We start from the raw sequence: 18359 nt of genomic DNA, 5'->3' as shown, positions 1-18359 counted from the left end.
CTCTTCAAGGACTTTCACTTTCAACTCCTCACAGGTCACAAGATCACTCTTTCAACTCCTCACAGGTCTTCAACCACCCGGATGTAACCAGGTGTAAGGATACGACAAACAAACAAGATCACTGATCTCGGTCAACTTCTTCCCGCAAATTGTGATGGTTGGAAGCAAGACTCCGTAATATGCCTTGGACTCGTCCTGGAGAATGTCTAAAGCCTGGCAGATAGGCTTCATCACATGGAGATATTCGCCGAAGAAGTTGACGTCAGCTAGAAAAGACCGAAACTTTGCAACCAAGCCGATTATATAGCTGCTTGACCACGCCAGTATTGCAAAAAAAACAAGCATTTTTTTAAGGCAGTGGCTATTTGACCGGCTCCGGTCTTTGAATCTGAAACACTATTTGACCGGTCATGACATCACTTCATAAGCACTTTTTTCTTTTTCTCTTTCAAAGCAAAAGACGATAAGCGCCTTAAGTTTTAAATTCAACACGTTTTTTACAACTGAATCCGTGGCGCATACGTAACGTCTCGGGGTGCCATTCTAGAGGGAATGAGTTCGATTCTAATCGGAAGCGATTTCTTTTTTTTTAACTAAATTTTTAAAAGTGGAAAGTTGTCTTGAAGGGTTGGTTGAGATGATGATTTGAAACTTGACTGATTGTTGTGCGACAATGAGACTGGATTTAATTTTTAACTTCGGACTTCAGCGAAACGTAATCTTACAGCCTATTAGAAGGTGTGATTTTTTCAGAGAATTTGTGCTAAGAAATGAAAGGAATTTGTTAAAAATAAAAACTAGAAAAAACTTTTTTAATTCGTTTTGAAGCTTTTTTATTCACTTGTTGATTCATTCATATCAGTTTGTATTTTTTTGTAGTTAAAAAAAAAGAAAAAAAAAAAGAACGCTTCCGGATAGTATCGTACTCATTCCCTCTAAAATGGCAGCTCGAGACGTTACGTGTGCGCCACGGACTCAGTTGAAGAAAACGTGTTGAATTTAAAACTTAACGCGCTTATCGTCTTTTGCTTTCAGAGACAAAAGTACTTATGTAGTGACGTCATGACCGGTCAAATAGTGTTTCAGATTCAAAGATCGGAGCCGGTCAAATAGCCACTGCCTTTTTTTAAATTTAAATTAAAAAGTAGCGGGTAGCGGGAGTGCGACTGAAAAAAAGTAGCGCCTCTCCCGCTACCGCTACTTTGGAATAAAAAATAGCGCCGCTACTGCAGCCGCTACTCCAACTAAAAAGTAGCGCCGCTATTTCTACCAAAAAAGTAGCGCCGCTACAAAGGTAGCGCGCTACTGCCCACCTCTGGTAATCGGTAGGTATATATAGCCTACAGTAATTGTTTTCCAATTTACTCTGAAGCATTTACTGTTTACTGACTGAATAGCTTTGTTGTGGTTAATGATTTAAGATTTATATGACCGTGCAACCGCATATCTGCTCTTAAAGCTTAGCAGCATTGTTGTCAATTTTTGAATTGTGTCTTAACCGAGCCTACGGTATGTATGGTAGCCTACTTTTCTTGATATAAACATTTTTACATCATCAATGTTGAATCGTTTTTCAGCTTTTAAGAAACGGTATTTTTGCATATTAGATTTATTTGTATTATCAACACCATGGGATATTCCGACAGTGACAGTGAGCCAGAACCAACTATTGCTGATGATGCCGTTGTTAATAAATACAAGATGGCCGGAAGCATTGCAAATAGTAAGTTAAGCATACAAGTTAGGCAGTGGCTATGGGTGCAACCTAATTCGTACCATGAACAATTCGTACCGTCAGTTCGTACCTTGAAAAGATCAAGAGAAAAAATTAAAAAAAGCCAAAATTGCTGATCGCAGTTTTCGCAAACATTTCAAAAGGGTTTCGGAGTATCGGTTAGGTATTGGTATCCGCAAACAAACAAATTGAAAAGATCAAGAGAAAAAAATAGAACATTGCTGATCGCAGTTTCCGTTTTTCCCCAAACATTTTAAAAGGGTTAGGGTATTGGTATATCGGTTAGGTAACGGTATCCGCAAACAAACAAACTGAAAAGATGGAGAGAAAAAATAGAACATCGCTGATCGCAGTTTCCGTTTTTCCGCAAACATTTTAAAATTTCCGGTAATGATCCTAAGAGTTTACCAAAGTCGTTGATCACAGTTTCCGCAAACATTTTAAAAGGGTTAGGGATAAGGGTTAGGATCGCAAACATTTTAAAAGGGTTAGGGTTGATCGGAATTTTTCTAAACATTTTAAAATTTCTGGTAATGATCCTAAGAGTTTTTGTTTCTTTGCGGAAAATTTTAAAATGTTTGTAGAAACTGCAATCGGCAATTTCGGCTTTTTTAAAAAAAAATTTTTTGATCTTTTCAAGGTACGAACTGACGGTACGAATTGTTCATGGTATGAATTAGGTTGCATCCATGGCTATTTAACCGGCTCCGGTCTTTTAATCTGAAACACTATTTGACCGGTCATGACGTACCGTATGTTTTTTTCTCCTTCTCTTTCAAAGCAAAAGACAAGAGGGGAAGAAAAAAGTGCCTATATAACTTCTAAATTCAATAGCTTTGTTCAACTGAATCAGCGGCGTGTACGATGTTTCTCGAGCTTGTATACCCAAGGGTATGAGTTCGATACTGCTCAGAAGCGTTTTATTTCAAACTAAATTGCCTGCTAAAAACACTGACTTGGATTTGCACATTGTACCGTAACTTTTATTTTGCAACTTTGTGTAGGTGAAAGATTTGTGTATTATGTAAAATTTAGGCAATCTGAGTAGGGTGATTGTTATATATGTGTCGTGAATTGACTTCTAAAATGTTAGTTATTTTGTACACATCACATTATGATGAATTCTTACACACACCTCTCCTCATGGCCAACCAATTGGTGCCCTAATATTTAGCGACAATACGAGAAAAATGGATACATGACTCAAAGAAATGTTTGAAATTTACCACACTTCTTGTTTTTGTTAACTGTCAAATTACATTTAAAATATCAAGGTGTTTGGTTTTTGCAGAGGTTGTGAAGATGCTGATTGAAAAGTGCACAGAAGGAGCAAAAACCCTGGATCTTTGCAAGATGGGTGATGAAATGATCACCAAAGAAACGTCATTAATTTTTAAGCGAGAAAAGGATATGCTAAAAGGTTTGCTGATTTTGGGGTAGCAATTTTCACTTTAAAAATTTCTTTGATGCACACTTTCGAGGAAGTTTACACTGCAATACCAATGGTTGTGCATTCTAACATATTGTCTAATGCACAGGTTCTTAAACTTTTTTTAACGCGGACCCCTTATAAAAATTGGTTTGCATGGACCCCCTTTATGGCCTGGTCCAGGGGTTCCCAACCTTTTTTACACTGTGGCCCCCTTTGAAAATTTTGAAAAATTAATGGCCCCCCTATTTTTTTCAACCTTTTAAAAAAATTAAGAAACGTCATCTTATATTATTATTTTTGAAACAACCGGGATTAAAGACCATTTCATAAAGATTTGGGCAAAATGTGCTTGTGTTTTTATTAAATTTTAATTTATTTCTTTTGTTATATACGGTAATGTTGAAGTGGATTAAAAAAATTATTCTTTTTCAAATTTTTTCATGGCCCACTAGGAGGTTTTGGCCCCCAGGTTGGGAACCCCTGGCCTAGTCCGAGAAACTTTTTTGATCAGCATGAATTGGACATATTTAAAATCAAAATGAATTGGTAACAATTTATGTTTTATTAAATTTAAGAAATAGCGAATCATGCAGAGTGTTTTTCAATATCTTCGATTTAATTTCATTAATGTGAAAGATGCTGCTGTTTGTCTTCAACAAGAACATGAAATTGTGGCTTCGTCTTTGATAGAGCAACACGCATGTCATCCTTTGCATCCTACCGGTTTCGACTCTTTGTTTTGATAGTTACCATTACCAAGGATGAAAATCCTGACTCAGATTTAGTATGTTGTCGCAAAAGGGGTTATACTTATAGCAGCCATGGCTCTTTTTGCCAAAAGAGGATATGCATAAACCGTTCACAATGATAACCTAGCTTAGCTGACGTCTAACTTAGCTGCAACTGATATCAACAAAAACGACAATGCTGAAAGTGACGTAGTAAACGTACATAACAAAAAACAGTACAATGCGATAACAATCATCTGGAAACACCAAACTAGAAATCATAAGCATTGTTTGAACTTAATCTCTTTTTTTTTGAAATTTTTTTCTATTTTAATTGTTGTACACTAAGATTTTCATTGGGTCTTCAATCTTCATGGACCCCTTAAAACTAATCCGCGTACCCCTTGGGGGTCCACGGACCACAGTTTGAGAACCCCTGGTCAAATGTTGTGTATTCCATTTTATTTTGTATTAGTGTTATGTCTTTGGTCAGGTAGTCAGTGAAGTGGTTTTAATATTTAGTTTTTGATTATTATATATACTGTATCTTATTATTTTGAGATTTACAAATCTTATGCGATAAAACAGTTTATGCATTAAACATGCGATAAACCAATTTTGTCTGTACCGTTATTGTATCAAATTAGTCAATTTTATCTGGTATGGTGTACTGTATGTCAGCGGAATGGCCCGATTCGGTGAGTCCGATTCGGTGAGAGCCCTATTCGGTGAGTTTTTTTTTTAAATTATTGCGCGCCGTAGCCTAATTATCATTGCTGTTATATGGATAGGGGTTTTTGGGGGTTGGGGTTTTTTGGGGGTTTGGTTTTTGGGTTTGAGGTTAGGGGGTTTGGGGTTTTAATTAGGCTACGGTACCCGATAATTTTCAAAAAAAAATTCAAAAAAATCACCGAAAAAGGCTCTCACCGAATCGGACTCACCGAATAGTAGCAGACCCGTATGTCAGTAACACTTCTACTTTAAAACGTTTGTTTTTCTTATTGTCAGCAGGGTTGTTGATGGCAATGAGCATGGTTCCCACTGCTATACATTTTACTTCACACCTACAAACTTAACTGATACTTTTTGTATTTCAGGTGTTGCTTTTCCAACAAGTGTATCTGTAAACAATTGTATTTGTCATTATTGTCCACTTGAAACAGAAAAAGATGTCGTTATTCTAAAAGAAGGCGACGTTGTAAAATTGTGAGTGTGATGCTGTTTTTATATACATATCACAACTGTTACCACCTTACCAATTGTTTGTAACCTGCAAATTGCTCACGAAAATGTTATATATATAAGTTTGTACTGTTAATACATAGAAAGCAATCATACCAGTGCAACAATCTGCTAAGTGAAACTATTCTGTACATGTAGTTTAATTGTTATCGTCTTCGTTTAATAGTTGAGGCGTATTTCATCCTATCATTCCTTTGATTACTCCATAGCTGGCAATATTTTCGTCGACTGCACGCAAAGACTGCTGCAGTACCCAGTCTTTAGGATCATGTTCCAGATACGCAGAGTTTCTGCTTCGTTATTTAAATAAAAAGTGGTTGAAAGACAAATAGTTAATTTGTAAAGAAAAAATGATTTAATACATATAGTCAAGTGGGGTAAAAAAAAATTTTTTCGGAAAGGTTGTCCTAGATTTTTTAGCTTATCAAGTATGACCACTAAAGTTGGTCACAATATGCAGACCATGTATGTCTATCACCCCCCAATAAAATTTTTAAATCCATTAACTGGTTTGGAAATTATGCCCAAAATACCTAAATTTTTTTTTACCCCAGCTTTGGGGTAAAAAAAAATTTTCATGGGGTAAAAAAAAACACCTGTTAGTATAGCAGCTTCTTCTTCTTTATTATTATAATATTGATTTCATATGTTTTGCTATTGATTTCATATGCAATATAAATGATTCTCCACCAGAGGAAAGAAGCTTTGTGTAATTCATAAATCAAGGACTGTGAGAGATGCTGAACCCATACTCAGAACTGACCGGATGGGTCATGATGATGATGTAAACGATTTTGCCCACAATTTTTGTATGCACTTTTTATTAAAATAAACATTGTGAAATCGCAAAGTCTCATTACTGTAATAAAAACAGCAGCACGACAAAAAATTGTGTCTAGTATATACTTATGCACGCCATCCTGAATTTTATCTGCAGCTCTGGTTTGAACATGCAAGTGGGCGATTAAATTTCGCGGATCGTGAATCCTAAAAAGTCAACCTGCAGTTTGTGAATGAACATACAACTAAAAAACAACAGACAGGAAATAAAACAACAGTTTGTGTATGTCTGATTGTATGTGTTGTGCACTATCAATCAATGGATCGCTCTGTACTCTCAATCTGCGCTATAGATTGACTAACCCGCAACACTAACCTTAACCTCGGACCCCCAACTCCAGAAAACATCAATTGATTGTGCGTAACACATGCAATCATGCATACATGGCACTGATGCATCCAGAAGTTTGTTTTTGTATTTTTTGGTGATATACTGCTTGGCAGTTGACATAACACCAATACAAAGCCAAAACATTCCATAAAATGCACTGTTTTTTTTTACCCCAAATCAACGAATTTTATTGGGGTAAAAAAACACCTCAATAATAATTTACACAAACATTTGGAGGCCCCAGTCTTTGTTGCATCTAGTAGCCTCACAACATAGTACTCACAATATATCATTAAAACATTCATACTATCTATCACTAAAATTTAGCAAAAGCCTTTAATAAACTCCTCCGAACCTTTTTTTTGCACCCTTCGCTGGCAATATTTACTCTATTTAACATAGCTCTTCTTTGTCAAATCCAGTCATTTTCCTCTACCCCTCAAAGTAATCTCCAAAGACCACTTAAACAGACACTAAAAAAGTTGAGTGAATATCTACTCATTTTAGATGTGAGATGGTAAGTGTTTTTTTTTACCCCAATAACCCCACTATTTTTTTTTATCCCACTTGACTATAGTGGTTTTCTTTTGCATTTGGTATATATTTGGGACTTTAGGTATTTGTTAAAGATAGATAAAAAAAATCTTTTTCTCACTTTTGATGTTCATTTTGAGCTTGTTCTTTAATTTTCATGATTGACTAAAGGGAGTTTTAACAATGCTATGTTAAAGTGATCACACAAACTTTTTATTTAAAAGGCAACATCTCTACCGTTTGCTAGTTGAACTTAGTGTAAATTATAATACCTAGGACGTCCTACAAGTATTTGGTAGATCAAATCAATGTATTGTAGCTGTACTTCTTTTTAACTAAAGAAACGGCGTCATCTTAATGAAAAATCATGCTTTCACAATTCACATAACTGCAGCAAAGATTAGACTTTATAATATATATAGATTTGATTTATGGTTTCGAAGGAATTTTTCAACTTTAAGTGTGCTAATGCTGTTTAGGTGTCACACAGCCCAAGATCATTCGGGGATCTATTTCATAGTTTAAATCCCTACTACACTCTTCATCATTTCAGCATTAACTTTTTTACAGTGATCTTGCTGTTCACATCGATGGGTTCATTGCAGCGGCCGGTCATACTCTTGTAGTAGGCTGCTCACTGTCGAATCCTGTCACAGACAGACGAGCTGACGTCATCAATGCAGCTTATCTTTGCGCCGAAGCTGCCCTGCGACTTGTCAAGCCAGGAAATAAGGTAATCTTCAGCCGACCACCGCCTTATTTTTCATTACAATAGTACAATGCATGTCATGTGAAAGTGAGACTCCATTTCTAGACAGTTAGTTAATAGTGCGTATGTCTGATTTTTTGTGGGTGGAGTTACCAGTTATTTCTAGGGCGAGTGTTCGAATCCTACTGCTGCCATGTGCTACCAAATATGTAGTACAATCACAAACAAAAACCCCGATGATCAACAATTATAGCGTCAACATATAGCTAACGTTTAATGCCTTGAGGTTTAATGACCAACATAGTTGCTTTATTGTATTCGCATCATTGAACAATATGAAATGAATCAAATCATATTATACTGATAATCCTACTCTAACTAACAAAACTTATTCTTAATATAAATGTTTCTGTAAACAATATTTTTATGTCATTAAATTTGCCTTATCTAGTCCGGCCGGTCTCCATCCCCTGTTCTATCACGGAACGGTTTTAAAATGCAAACAGCCTCGCGGATCGGCAATAGGAAAAACAAAGTTTAACATCTACGCTACGTATCGGATTTTTTTTTATCCGTTTAGACTCCGTGGTTTTTAACCAGGAGGGCATGCCCCTCTTGGGAGCGTCAACGATTTCACAAGGGGGCGCGATATCCTCAACATTATTTTAACTTTTTGCAGTATGCAGTGAATTCAATGTCCATGTCCTGTTGTAGCCTACTGTTTTTGCTGTTCACATTTCTTTGGGAACTGGGAATCACCGGTATAGGGTTGTGTACAGACGGAACTTTTGTTGCGCTTTCTCTGGAATCTGGCTTCGTTATATGTGAAAAAGAACAAAATCTATTTTTAGTGCTATAATTCATTGCATTGTTCATCACAAAGCCTTGCCTTAGCAAACAATGAAGGGTGTCCTGAACATAGTTATCAGAGTGCTCAACTTTTTCAAAAGCTGGAACTCTTTTCAACTGTCTGTGTAAGGACATGCAATCTGATCGAAAACCTGAATATTCCACACAAATGTTTGATGGAAGAAGCATGCTTATTGAAACTTTAATATTCAAACTCTACCTCTAAAAGAGTCGAGTTGAACAAGGAAATCGAGTGGGGTTCAGTAACCTGAATACTGCACTTGCAGAAGGAAGCCTAACTTTGAATTCAGGCGGATGAATTCAAGCAACAGCCCAGTTAAATGCCTTGAAAGCTAATATCATGAAATAGTTTTCAGATATTGATGAAAGCTAGAATCCATCAAAAACATGTTTGAAAAAACGTATGAGTTTTGCCTTGAAGTTTAATCACACAGCTAGGCGAGACATCGAAGAACTGGAACTCGAGATTATCTTCCCATTTACTCGCTTGCCTCTACTCAGGATATTCAAATACTAACAGTGCTCGGGTCCACATATCTTCTCTACATTTTCTACTGCGGTTGCTGTCAAGGCCAAGTATAGGCTGTGAGTGGAAGACTTGCTGCCATTCGTTGCGCTATTTGTGGAGTTAAACCTCGTAATAATTATAAATTATCTAGTCACTAAAAAGCAATTTCAACTACAGTTTCTCACTAAAATGTAGACTACCATTGTCATTGGTCATTAAATAAAAACTGCTTTTGGTGTTGCACTTTTTTAAAGTTGAAAGGAGGCGCAAAACATACGATCCATGCTAAAGGGGAGCGTGTCAGAAAAAGGTTAAGAACTACTAGTTTAAACACACTTGAAGTAAATTTTTATAAAATAAACACTGTAAAAGTTGAGGCGGAAAAGGAAACTAATTTAGCAGGAGATCTGGGCGGATTGCTCTCTAGAAAATTGTGACTATTGTTTAACGTTGTTTTGATTGCTTTTGTGCATTTCTAGGCCAAACAAGGATTTTTTGATCAAAATGCACACCTTGTATTTGTATCATCAAATTTAAACTAGATTTCTTGACAAGTTTGACTGACATTTTTTGATTTAAAAATTGAAGCTATGATTTAAATACATTTTCTTTCACGACTACAGAAGGATTTTAATAATTTATTTTTTGAAGGTTTGTAGCATTGTGTGGACACTGGACAATGGGCTAATGGGCTAACAGTAAAATTCGAAAATCCTTTTGAGGTTCCCATACCTTTCGTATGATACAATATATATATAATAATATATAGCCCATACATTATAATACAATGCACATTTTACCTCATGCCTAAAAGTGGTCAATTTAATTGTTAGGTAGTTCGTAGTAGTAAGGTGTTCACTTCGGAATATTTCATCAGTAGCTTGGTTTTAAGAGGGCTTCACTGCTGACGGAATGGCCCGTTTCGGTGAGTCCGATTCGGTGAGTCCGACCCCTTAACTGCGGATTTTTTCAATTTTTTTTTAATTATCGTGTACCGTAGCCTAATTATCATTGCCGTTTTAGGGTTAGAGGTTAGGAACTCACCGAATCGGACTCACCGAATAGTAGCAGACCCCACTGCTGAAACCATGCGTTCTCAATTCCACCCGTTAGGTTAATAACATGGAATTAAGCAAGCAAAACAAGCGAGAAAATTTTGCAAAAATGTAGAAAATTAACGTGTTTTCTCGATTTTGGAAGGAGGTAGCCTACATGACCGAGTGCTTGGATTGTTAGCCTACTGCTTGGATAGATTTTCAGCAATTAAAAGATAATATTTTTTGTACGTATTTAGTGCATGGCTGCAATTGTAAATTTATATTTAGTAAATTTGTCCTATGGCTAAGGACATACTTTCAACCAACTCGAACTCTTGGCGGTCATTTTGGACATGTGTTCTCGCGACCCGGAACTTGGAGACCTCTGGTCTAGTCGACCTGTTTACTTATGCATCTGTGTTTTGTTGTAAGCACTGTGTTATTAACAACGATGGTTAGTTTTTAAAGAGATATTACTTTTGAATCTTTCACGCAGACAAACGAAGTAACTACCATGATTAATGACATAGCTGGGGAATTCAATTGCAAGCCAATTGAAGGAATGCTTTCACATCAACTCAATCAGAATTGCATCGATGGAGAAAAAAGCATCATACAAAATCCAAGTGAAAAACTGAAGTAAGTTTTCATGTCGATTTTGTTGAATACTTGTGGGATTGAGTCTGTAGAGTTTACCATCATCATTGTCGTTTAAGTCTTTTGGACCGAAAGTCCATTACTTCCTTTCACTTTGACTGCCAATTTAATAAACTACACACCACTGTTATTTTAATATTTTTGCGCACTGAATGTTGCCAAAAGATGGACAATGGACATATAGGAAATCCTTCGGTGTGCTCGACTTCAACATGAAGTCGTTAGATCATCAAATACATGGTTGAATCTGACCAAGGTCAAACTTACTGAAACAATTTGCGATAGAGGTTTGTTTGATGTATGTAGTTCTTTGAAGTCATTTTTAATGGCCGTTTTGATGACGACGAAAGTAGGCTGTTATGTGTATTTCTGTTGAAGTGCGAAAATTCCGTCTTAACTCAACCCACTCTTGGCACAGGCAGGACCACGAAGAATCAGAGTTTGAAATTCATGAGGTTTACGCCGTCGATTGTCTCGTCAGCAGTGGGGAAGGTCGCCCGCGTGAGCACGACACTAGAACGACCATTTATAAACGTAACCCTGATAACATATATCAGCTCAAGATGAAGGCTTCAAGAGGTGAGACATGCACATTATTTCCTGCTGCATTTGACTTTCTTCTAAATCATTGAAATGCATCATCTACACCAAGGCACTTGTGATGTAATAAGTAGCATACATCAATACAGTTCAAGTGGCATACAATAAATTTTACACTATGTATAGAAAGACTGCCTTGTGCCAAGTAAAACGCCAAGCCGGACAGCGAAATGAATTAGAAAACGTGCACAACTAGGCCTCGTCAATACGGCTCACTTTGTCGAGTCGAGTATTGTCGGTTTGGTGAGGTTGTTCGCAATGTCCAGTCGTATTGCTATACTGTAATCGAAGCAATAAAATGAATCTTACCTCAAAGTTTTGTTAACGACGTTTGAGGGGTGCTGGTAGTTGTTTGCTACAAACGATTTATAATGTTTCAATTGTAAATTTTAGTTTTAAAACCACCTTTTAGTCCGTTTGGAGCTAGCTATGGGAAGGGGTTTATCGTAAAGTTAATACAATTTTAAATTTTCAGCTAGGAAAAAATACTAATGTTTAATTTCCACTGACATAGATTTCACAAGAAGACTAATTTTCTTTGATAGTCAATGTTGGTTGTTTTTTTCGAAGCTGGCATTTTAGCGCTATTAAAACTACTTGCTTCAACCTTCTATGACTTGTATACAGCTGTGTTCAGTGAGATTGAAAAGAAGTTTGACGCCATGTGTTTCACGGTGCGAGCACTACAGGACGAAAAGAAAGCGAAGATGGGTATTTTGGAATGCGTGAAGCACGACTTGTGTACGCCATTCCCTGTTTTTTGGGAAAAGCCAGGTAGAGATGCCACTAATCTCAACGCTATTTTTCAAATTATTAACCACTTGTAACTCCAACTTGCAGGTTAATATTAAGTAATAAGCTATCGTATAAATACTGAATAATATAGTGTTGTAATTACAATGTTGACTTTTTAGTTATTGGTTTTTATCAAAAAAATGATGGTAATCCTAGCCTTTCGTTATTTATTAGTACTGTAGTCAGTTGATTGCCCTCAATAATGAACTTTTTTTTTCTTTAAATTTGATTTATACCTTTCTATCTATCTATGCATCTATTCTATAGTTTACGATTTAACGTTTCTTGTTCCCCGTATTGCGAGGGTTAGACGCCAAAGAATGTATATTTTAAAGTTGCAACTTTAAAGTTTCAAAATATTTAGAACTTAACTCTACACGAATTCATAACGGAGTTTTACACATTATTTAAATTCAATTGTAACATCACCGGATTAAAACTGGACTAGTACTACTACTGTAAATGTCTGCTCTATATTTTTTAACTTCAAACTACTCGAAATTATTTTGGTAACACTGTAAATTCCACAAAGTTTCGGTTTCAAAAATCCTTTTTGTAAGAATTCATTTCAGTAGTAGTAGTAGTCCAGTTTCAATCCGGTGATGTCCCCGTTACCGAGGGTGGCCGGATTCACCTCCAAGTGCCGCAATCGTCTTCACACGCTGCCTCCACATCGATCTGTCTAACGCGTCCTCTCTTGTCAAGCCCACCTTGCTGCTTTCTTCCTCAACTTGCTTTTTCCATGTTTTCTTTGGTCTTCCTTGTTTTCTCCGACCCTCCACTCGCAACTCCAGCGCTCTTCTCAAAACATCATCTTCATCCCTTCTCAAAACATGCCCATACCACCTCACTCCATTCGCTTTTGCCAACTTATCAACACTCTCATTCAACCCAAGCAAGCTCATAAGTTCTTCGGTATTCCTTTTGTCCATCAGCTTTACACCACACATTGCTCTCACCATCGCTCTCTCAGTTCTTCTTAAAATCGCCAATTCGTTTTCCCGTAAGCACCATGTCTCACTTCCGTACAGCATTGCAGATCTCACACAACTAGTATAAATTCTTCCTCTCATTTTCAACGGAAATCTTCTACCACATAACAACTCTCGACACTCTCTGAATTTCACCCAACCAAACCTTCCTCTTGCAGTCACTGCCGCTTCACAACCACCACTGGCATTCAATCTATCTCCTAGATAGCAAAAGGCATTTACTGATTCAACTTCATCATTCAGCTTTTCAACAGGACCAATCATTCCTTCCTCAATCTTTTTGCATCTTTCACATTCAAAACCATCTCCAGATCTGCATGTCACTCTCTTCATCTTTGCACATCTTCCATGCACCCATTTCTTGCATTTCGTACATGTAACAGAATTTGCCATCACTCTTCTTCCGCAGACGCCACATGGGTCAATTTTGCTCATTGTGATTTCCCCTTCCGTTCCGCTTATTACGACCTTTGTCTTTTTGATGTTCACACGCATACCTTTACATTCAAACGACTCCTTCCACTTCTCAAATTTCCCTCTCAGATCTTCTATTGTGTCACTCAACAAAACCAAATCATCGGCGTACAGTATCTCCATTAATGAATCTTCTCTTACACATTCGGTAATCACATCAATCACAATGGCAAAGATTAGAGGAGAGAGGACAGAACCCTGGTGTACACCGACCTTCACCGAAAACTCGTCTGAGAGGGCAGATCCAACGCGAACTCTCGTCCTTGCACCGTCGTAAAGACCCATTTCGGCTTGCACGAGAGCTTCTGGCATTACTTTTTTTCTCATTGCCCATTCCATCACTCTTCTTGGAACTCTATCAAACGCCTTTTCCATGTCCACGAAACACATGTACAAGTTCTTACCCTTGTCCCGATATTCCTCTTGCAACCTTCTCAAAATAAAAATAGCATCTGTCGTTCCCTTCCCAGGCATAAATCCACACTGCATCTCGTCCAGCTTCACCACAGATCGTATTCTATTCTCCAACACCCTTTCCACTACCTTCATTGCATGCTCCAACAGTTTTATTCCCCTATATGACCCACAATCCATTACATCACCCTTTCCCTTGAAGATGGGTGTCATCACACTCATCTTCCATTCATTTGGCATTCCTTTTCCATCTAACACACGTTGACTGATTTCCTGCATTACTTTCAATCCTGTCTCTCCACTTGCGCGTATCATTTCCACAGTGACTTCAGATAGTCCAGGAGCCTTCCCCGATTTCATTTTCTTCATTGCTTGCGTCACTTCCTCTCGAGTAACTCTCTTTAATGGACCTGCTACCACGTCGGCTTCCACATTTTGATCCCAATCGTTTTCCTCGTTCATTATCATCTCCATATGTTCTTTCCAAATTCTTCCACGATCTTTCTCACTGAAACCAAGTTTTCCATCCCTTCCTTTAATACATCGTCCACCATCTACATCTTTCCCATCCCGCTTCATAACCTTCATAAACTTATATACTTCGTTAGGATTGTTTTTTAATTTGGTCAATTCCTGCTCAGCTTCTTTCTTCATAGCTTTTGCAACTATTCTCTTTGCCCGATTTTTCAATTGCTTGTACTTGAGCTTAGTTTCTTCTGATCTATTTCTGCACCAAGCCTTGTATGCAACTTTTTTCTCCCCAATTACTTCCCTCACATCTTCATTCCACCACCACGTATCTCCTCGATCCATCCTGCCTTTTGTTTTCCCACAAACTTCATCGCAAGCTTGCAGAACTCCATTCTTGAAGGATCCCCATACATCATTCACATCGTTGTGAACAAGACTTTCAACTCTCTTTTTAAACCTTTTTCTTGTGTCGGCATCTTCTAACTTCCAAACTTTTCTTTTGATCACCCTTTTTTTATTTACAGTTTTCTTCAAACCTTTCTTGTCCAAATCGATAACCACCAACCTATGCTGAAGTTCGCATGGTATCGCTTTCACATCTTTGATCAGTTTTTTGTTTTTCCTGCATACCAACCCAAAGTCAATTTCGGTTTCATTTCCACCTGCACTGAAAGTCACTTTTTGTCCTTCCTCTTTCTTGAACCAGGTATTTGCAACACACAGGTCCTTTTCATCACAGAACTCAAGTAGTCGCCTTCCATCGCGATTTCTTTCTCCCACGCCAAACCCTCCATGAACACCTTCAAACCCATCAATTTGTTGGCCAACGTGGCCATTAAAGTCCCCAAGACCCAATACAATTTCCTGATCACTTCTTGTGCTCCATTCATAGGCCATTTCGTCATAAAACCTTTCTTTTTCTGCATTGGATCTTCCACTTTGTGGCGCATAAGCACAGATTACTCTCATCACTACATTCTCGACCACCATCATCCATCACTATCGCCATTACTCTGTCACTCTGTCTACGAACCTTCAGTATCTGCAAAAACTGTATCATTCATACAGAACTTTTTACGTTTCAGTGTTTAAACTGCCGTATATATTAAACACTTGTCTTCTTTGAAGGTGAATTTGTTGCCCAGTTTAAGTTCACTGTACTACTCATGCCGAATATGCCAATGCGGATCACCGACAACTTTTTCGACAAAAACTTATATCAAAGCTCACTGAGCGTGACTGATGAGAAAATCCAGGTACTTCGTTGTTGTTTCTTGTTCATTATTGATGAGATTTTTACTTTTGTCTGTCGTAGAGTGGGTTGATGATTTGTTGCATGGAGAAAATTACAAGAAAGTTGAGTTTGGAATTTGAGATGTAGTCTCGTGTAATTGGGTAAATGATGCTAGAGAAGTAGGTGGTATAGGTATATCCGTATATTAACAGAAAACGGTAATATATCACATGTTGTAGAAGTTCCATAAAACCTTCAACATCATGAAAGCATCAACATTCAACAGGGTTGACGCTTAGTCGTTGATAATTGTGGCAAATACTGTCTTGTACTTTTAATTTCATGGAATAACTCCCCTATTGCAGAATATATTTTGTTGTGACTTACAGTAGTGCGACGACTTGTCATTTAAATGTGCCGAGTGGTTAAATTCCTATTTTAACCCTAATACGGTTTTGTCGTCTAATAGTTATGTAGATTTTGCGGCATGCATATTTCAATTCATTATTTATTTGTTATGTAGCAGTGCCGCCAAACAGTTTGTTAAGCTAATCTTTAAAAAAAAAAAAATTGATAAATGTTTAATTGTTTAAGGTCTAAAATCGAATTTTGTATCAACAGAAACTCTTGAAGGAACCGACTGACAAAAAAACAGCACGCAAGAAAAAGAAAAAGGCGGCTTCCCGCCTCATGGCAGAAGTTGCAGAAGCGACTCAAGCAGCTTCTTGAATGAACTGCTTTCCTACGCTGAGATTTTAGGCTCGGTGAGGTTCCATTTTGCTGGGGGCGTGTTGTTGTTACGCTATTGTTAATAAAAGAGAACTGTTGGGGTCATCTTTTGCACACTTAAAAGTTGTAACGTTGCAGAACACTTTTTCTTTTTTTCGCTCGGAGATTCTTTTTTTTAAATTACCAGTACTGCGATTTTCTTAATTGAAATCAAAGCCCTCTGTCTGAGAAATGTTTTCACGGAAAAGGTTTTCTCATGGAAAGGTCAAGGTAAATGCTTTATTTCTGCAAGTGTGTATTATCTATTGGTTTCTTTTTTTTCCACAAAGGTAAGAATCATGACCTACTAGAACACGGCCAAATATGTTGCTATTTGAGGAAATTTCTAAGAGTCTGAATTATTACAATCATAGCTATGACAAACCTGTCATCTTCCCATTTCCAGAAGTAAGTTAAATAAGCAATATTTGCATCTAAACATATGTTTGGCTTGTTTAACTGGAGATTAGGTATGTACGTTGAGCACAGTTTACACAATAATAATGTAATATCTAAGACTTTCCAACTGCACTCTGGAGGTAGTATCGTTTGGTACAATTGCATGTTTCATCTAAAATATCAGGGATTTTTTTGTGGATTCCATGTTGTAAGTTGTTCATTTGATGTGCCAATTTAAATTTTAGTTTGTTTTGTTTTTCGCCAAGTTTAATTTTGAAAGTAAAATATGGCTTTTGGCGAAAGATCCTGCTATACAAAAAACCTAACGACTGTATGATAAGACTACCTCCAGGATGCAGTTGGAAAGTCTTACATATTTTACATTATTATTGCATAAATTGTGCTTAACATACATATGTAAATCTCCGGCAAAACAAGCCAAAAAAATGTCTAGATGCAAATATTGCTTAATTTACATACTTCTGGGAATGGGAAGATGACAGGTTTGTCATAGCTATGATTGCAACAATTCAGACTCTTAGAAATTTCCTCGAATAGCAACATATTTGGCCGTGTTCTAGTAGGCCGTGTAAGAATTCAATTGATTGGCAAAGGCGGTGGTCTGTACTCTATGTATGATTTGTGGCGTGAATCAGCGGTGCGGTAGTGACGAGCGCGAAAAAAAAGGACAAAAAAAAAACTGACGAGCTCAGCCTTATGGGCGAAACGCCTGGGTCTATCGCTGTTCATTTGTACAATCGGCTGCTGAGAAACAGAAAGTAAAGCCAATTCACAGAAACGTTAAAAAAATAACACATGTCATTCGAGCCTTTCGTGACACAGGTAGCTTGGATATTGTTTGCTATGTTTCAATCGGCTGAAATCAAACCGAGGTTGAGAAACGAAAGCACAGCCTAAAATCGTTGTAAAATTTTCCTGTACAAAAGATGTTATAGCGTTGATTAGGTTATCAATATCACAGCGTGTAGAACGAAAGCAAACTTGGATGTTGTAGTTTGAGGTGCATCATTATACTGAATAATGTTGTTTCAAACTTATATTTTTGCCTGCTTCATATTATTATTATTATTGTAACTGTCTCCGCCGCCAGTGTAGCCAAATCGTTTGGCATCCGCTGGCTTCGATCAGTCTTTCAACAAGGTTGATAGGATCTCCATTCTGTTTTGTCCTTTGCGATGTTTTGCAATCGATGGAAATGTGGTGTGCTGAGCAGGGATCCCAGGCCAGCTTTTCTGATGTCAGATCTCAGCAGTTGTAATAAATTGGTACGGTGCCGTCCGGTTCGGCCTTGATACTTTTTGCTGCCAATTATTGCAAATTCAAGGGCTTTCTGAGGAGGTGAGTCCTGGTGAAGTCTCAGAATGTGTCCAAACATGTTCCATCTCATGGTGGAGATCTTGCAAGACAATGGTTCACTGTTGCATATTTTGTAGAGATTTTTGTTCGAGATGAGACTGTTTGGCCAAGTATGACCAGTTATGACAAGTAATAAAAATGTCTTCGATGACAGGCATCCAATCTTTCAAGACTTGCTTTGGTAACAGACCAGCTATTACAGTTGTAGATCA

At 37.5% G+C, this 18359-nt stretch overlaps 1 protein-coding gene across 1 annotated transcript; it reads left to right on the top strand.

Annotated features, from left to right (window-relative positions):
• Positions 1-1581: 1581 nt before the first annotated feature.
• LOC145768488 (proliferation-associated protein 2G4-like) lies at positions 1582-16437 on the top strand. Its single transcript, XM_082579992.1, has 9 exons — positions 1582-1723; positions 3027-3155; positions 4993-5101; positions 7413-7575; positions 10463-10605; positions 11042-11202; positions 11851-11997; positions 15498-15625; positions 16225-16437. Exons 1-9 carry the CDS (start codon positions 1630-1632, stop codon positions 16330-16332), a joined length of 1182 nt encoding a protein of 393 aa, XP_082436118.1. The 5' UTR covers positions 1582-1629; the 3' UTR covers positions 16333-16437.
• The last annotated feature ends 1922 nt before the right edge of the window (positions 16438-18359 follow it).

This window comes from Aplidium turbinatum, chromosome 4 (genome assembly GCF_918807975.1).
Source record: "Aplidium turbinatum chromosome 4, kaAplTurb1.1, whole genome shotgun sequence".
NCBI lineage: Eukaryota > Metazoa > Chordata > Ascidiacea > Aplousobranchia > Polyclinidae > Aplidium > Aplidium turbinatum.
This window is presented reverse-complemented; position numbering and strand designations above follow the sequence as displayed.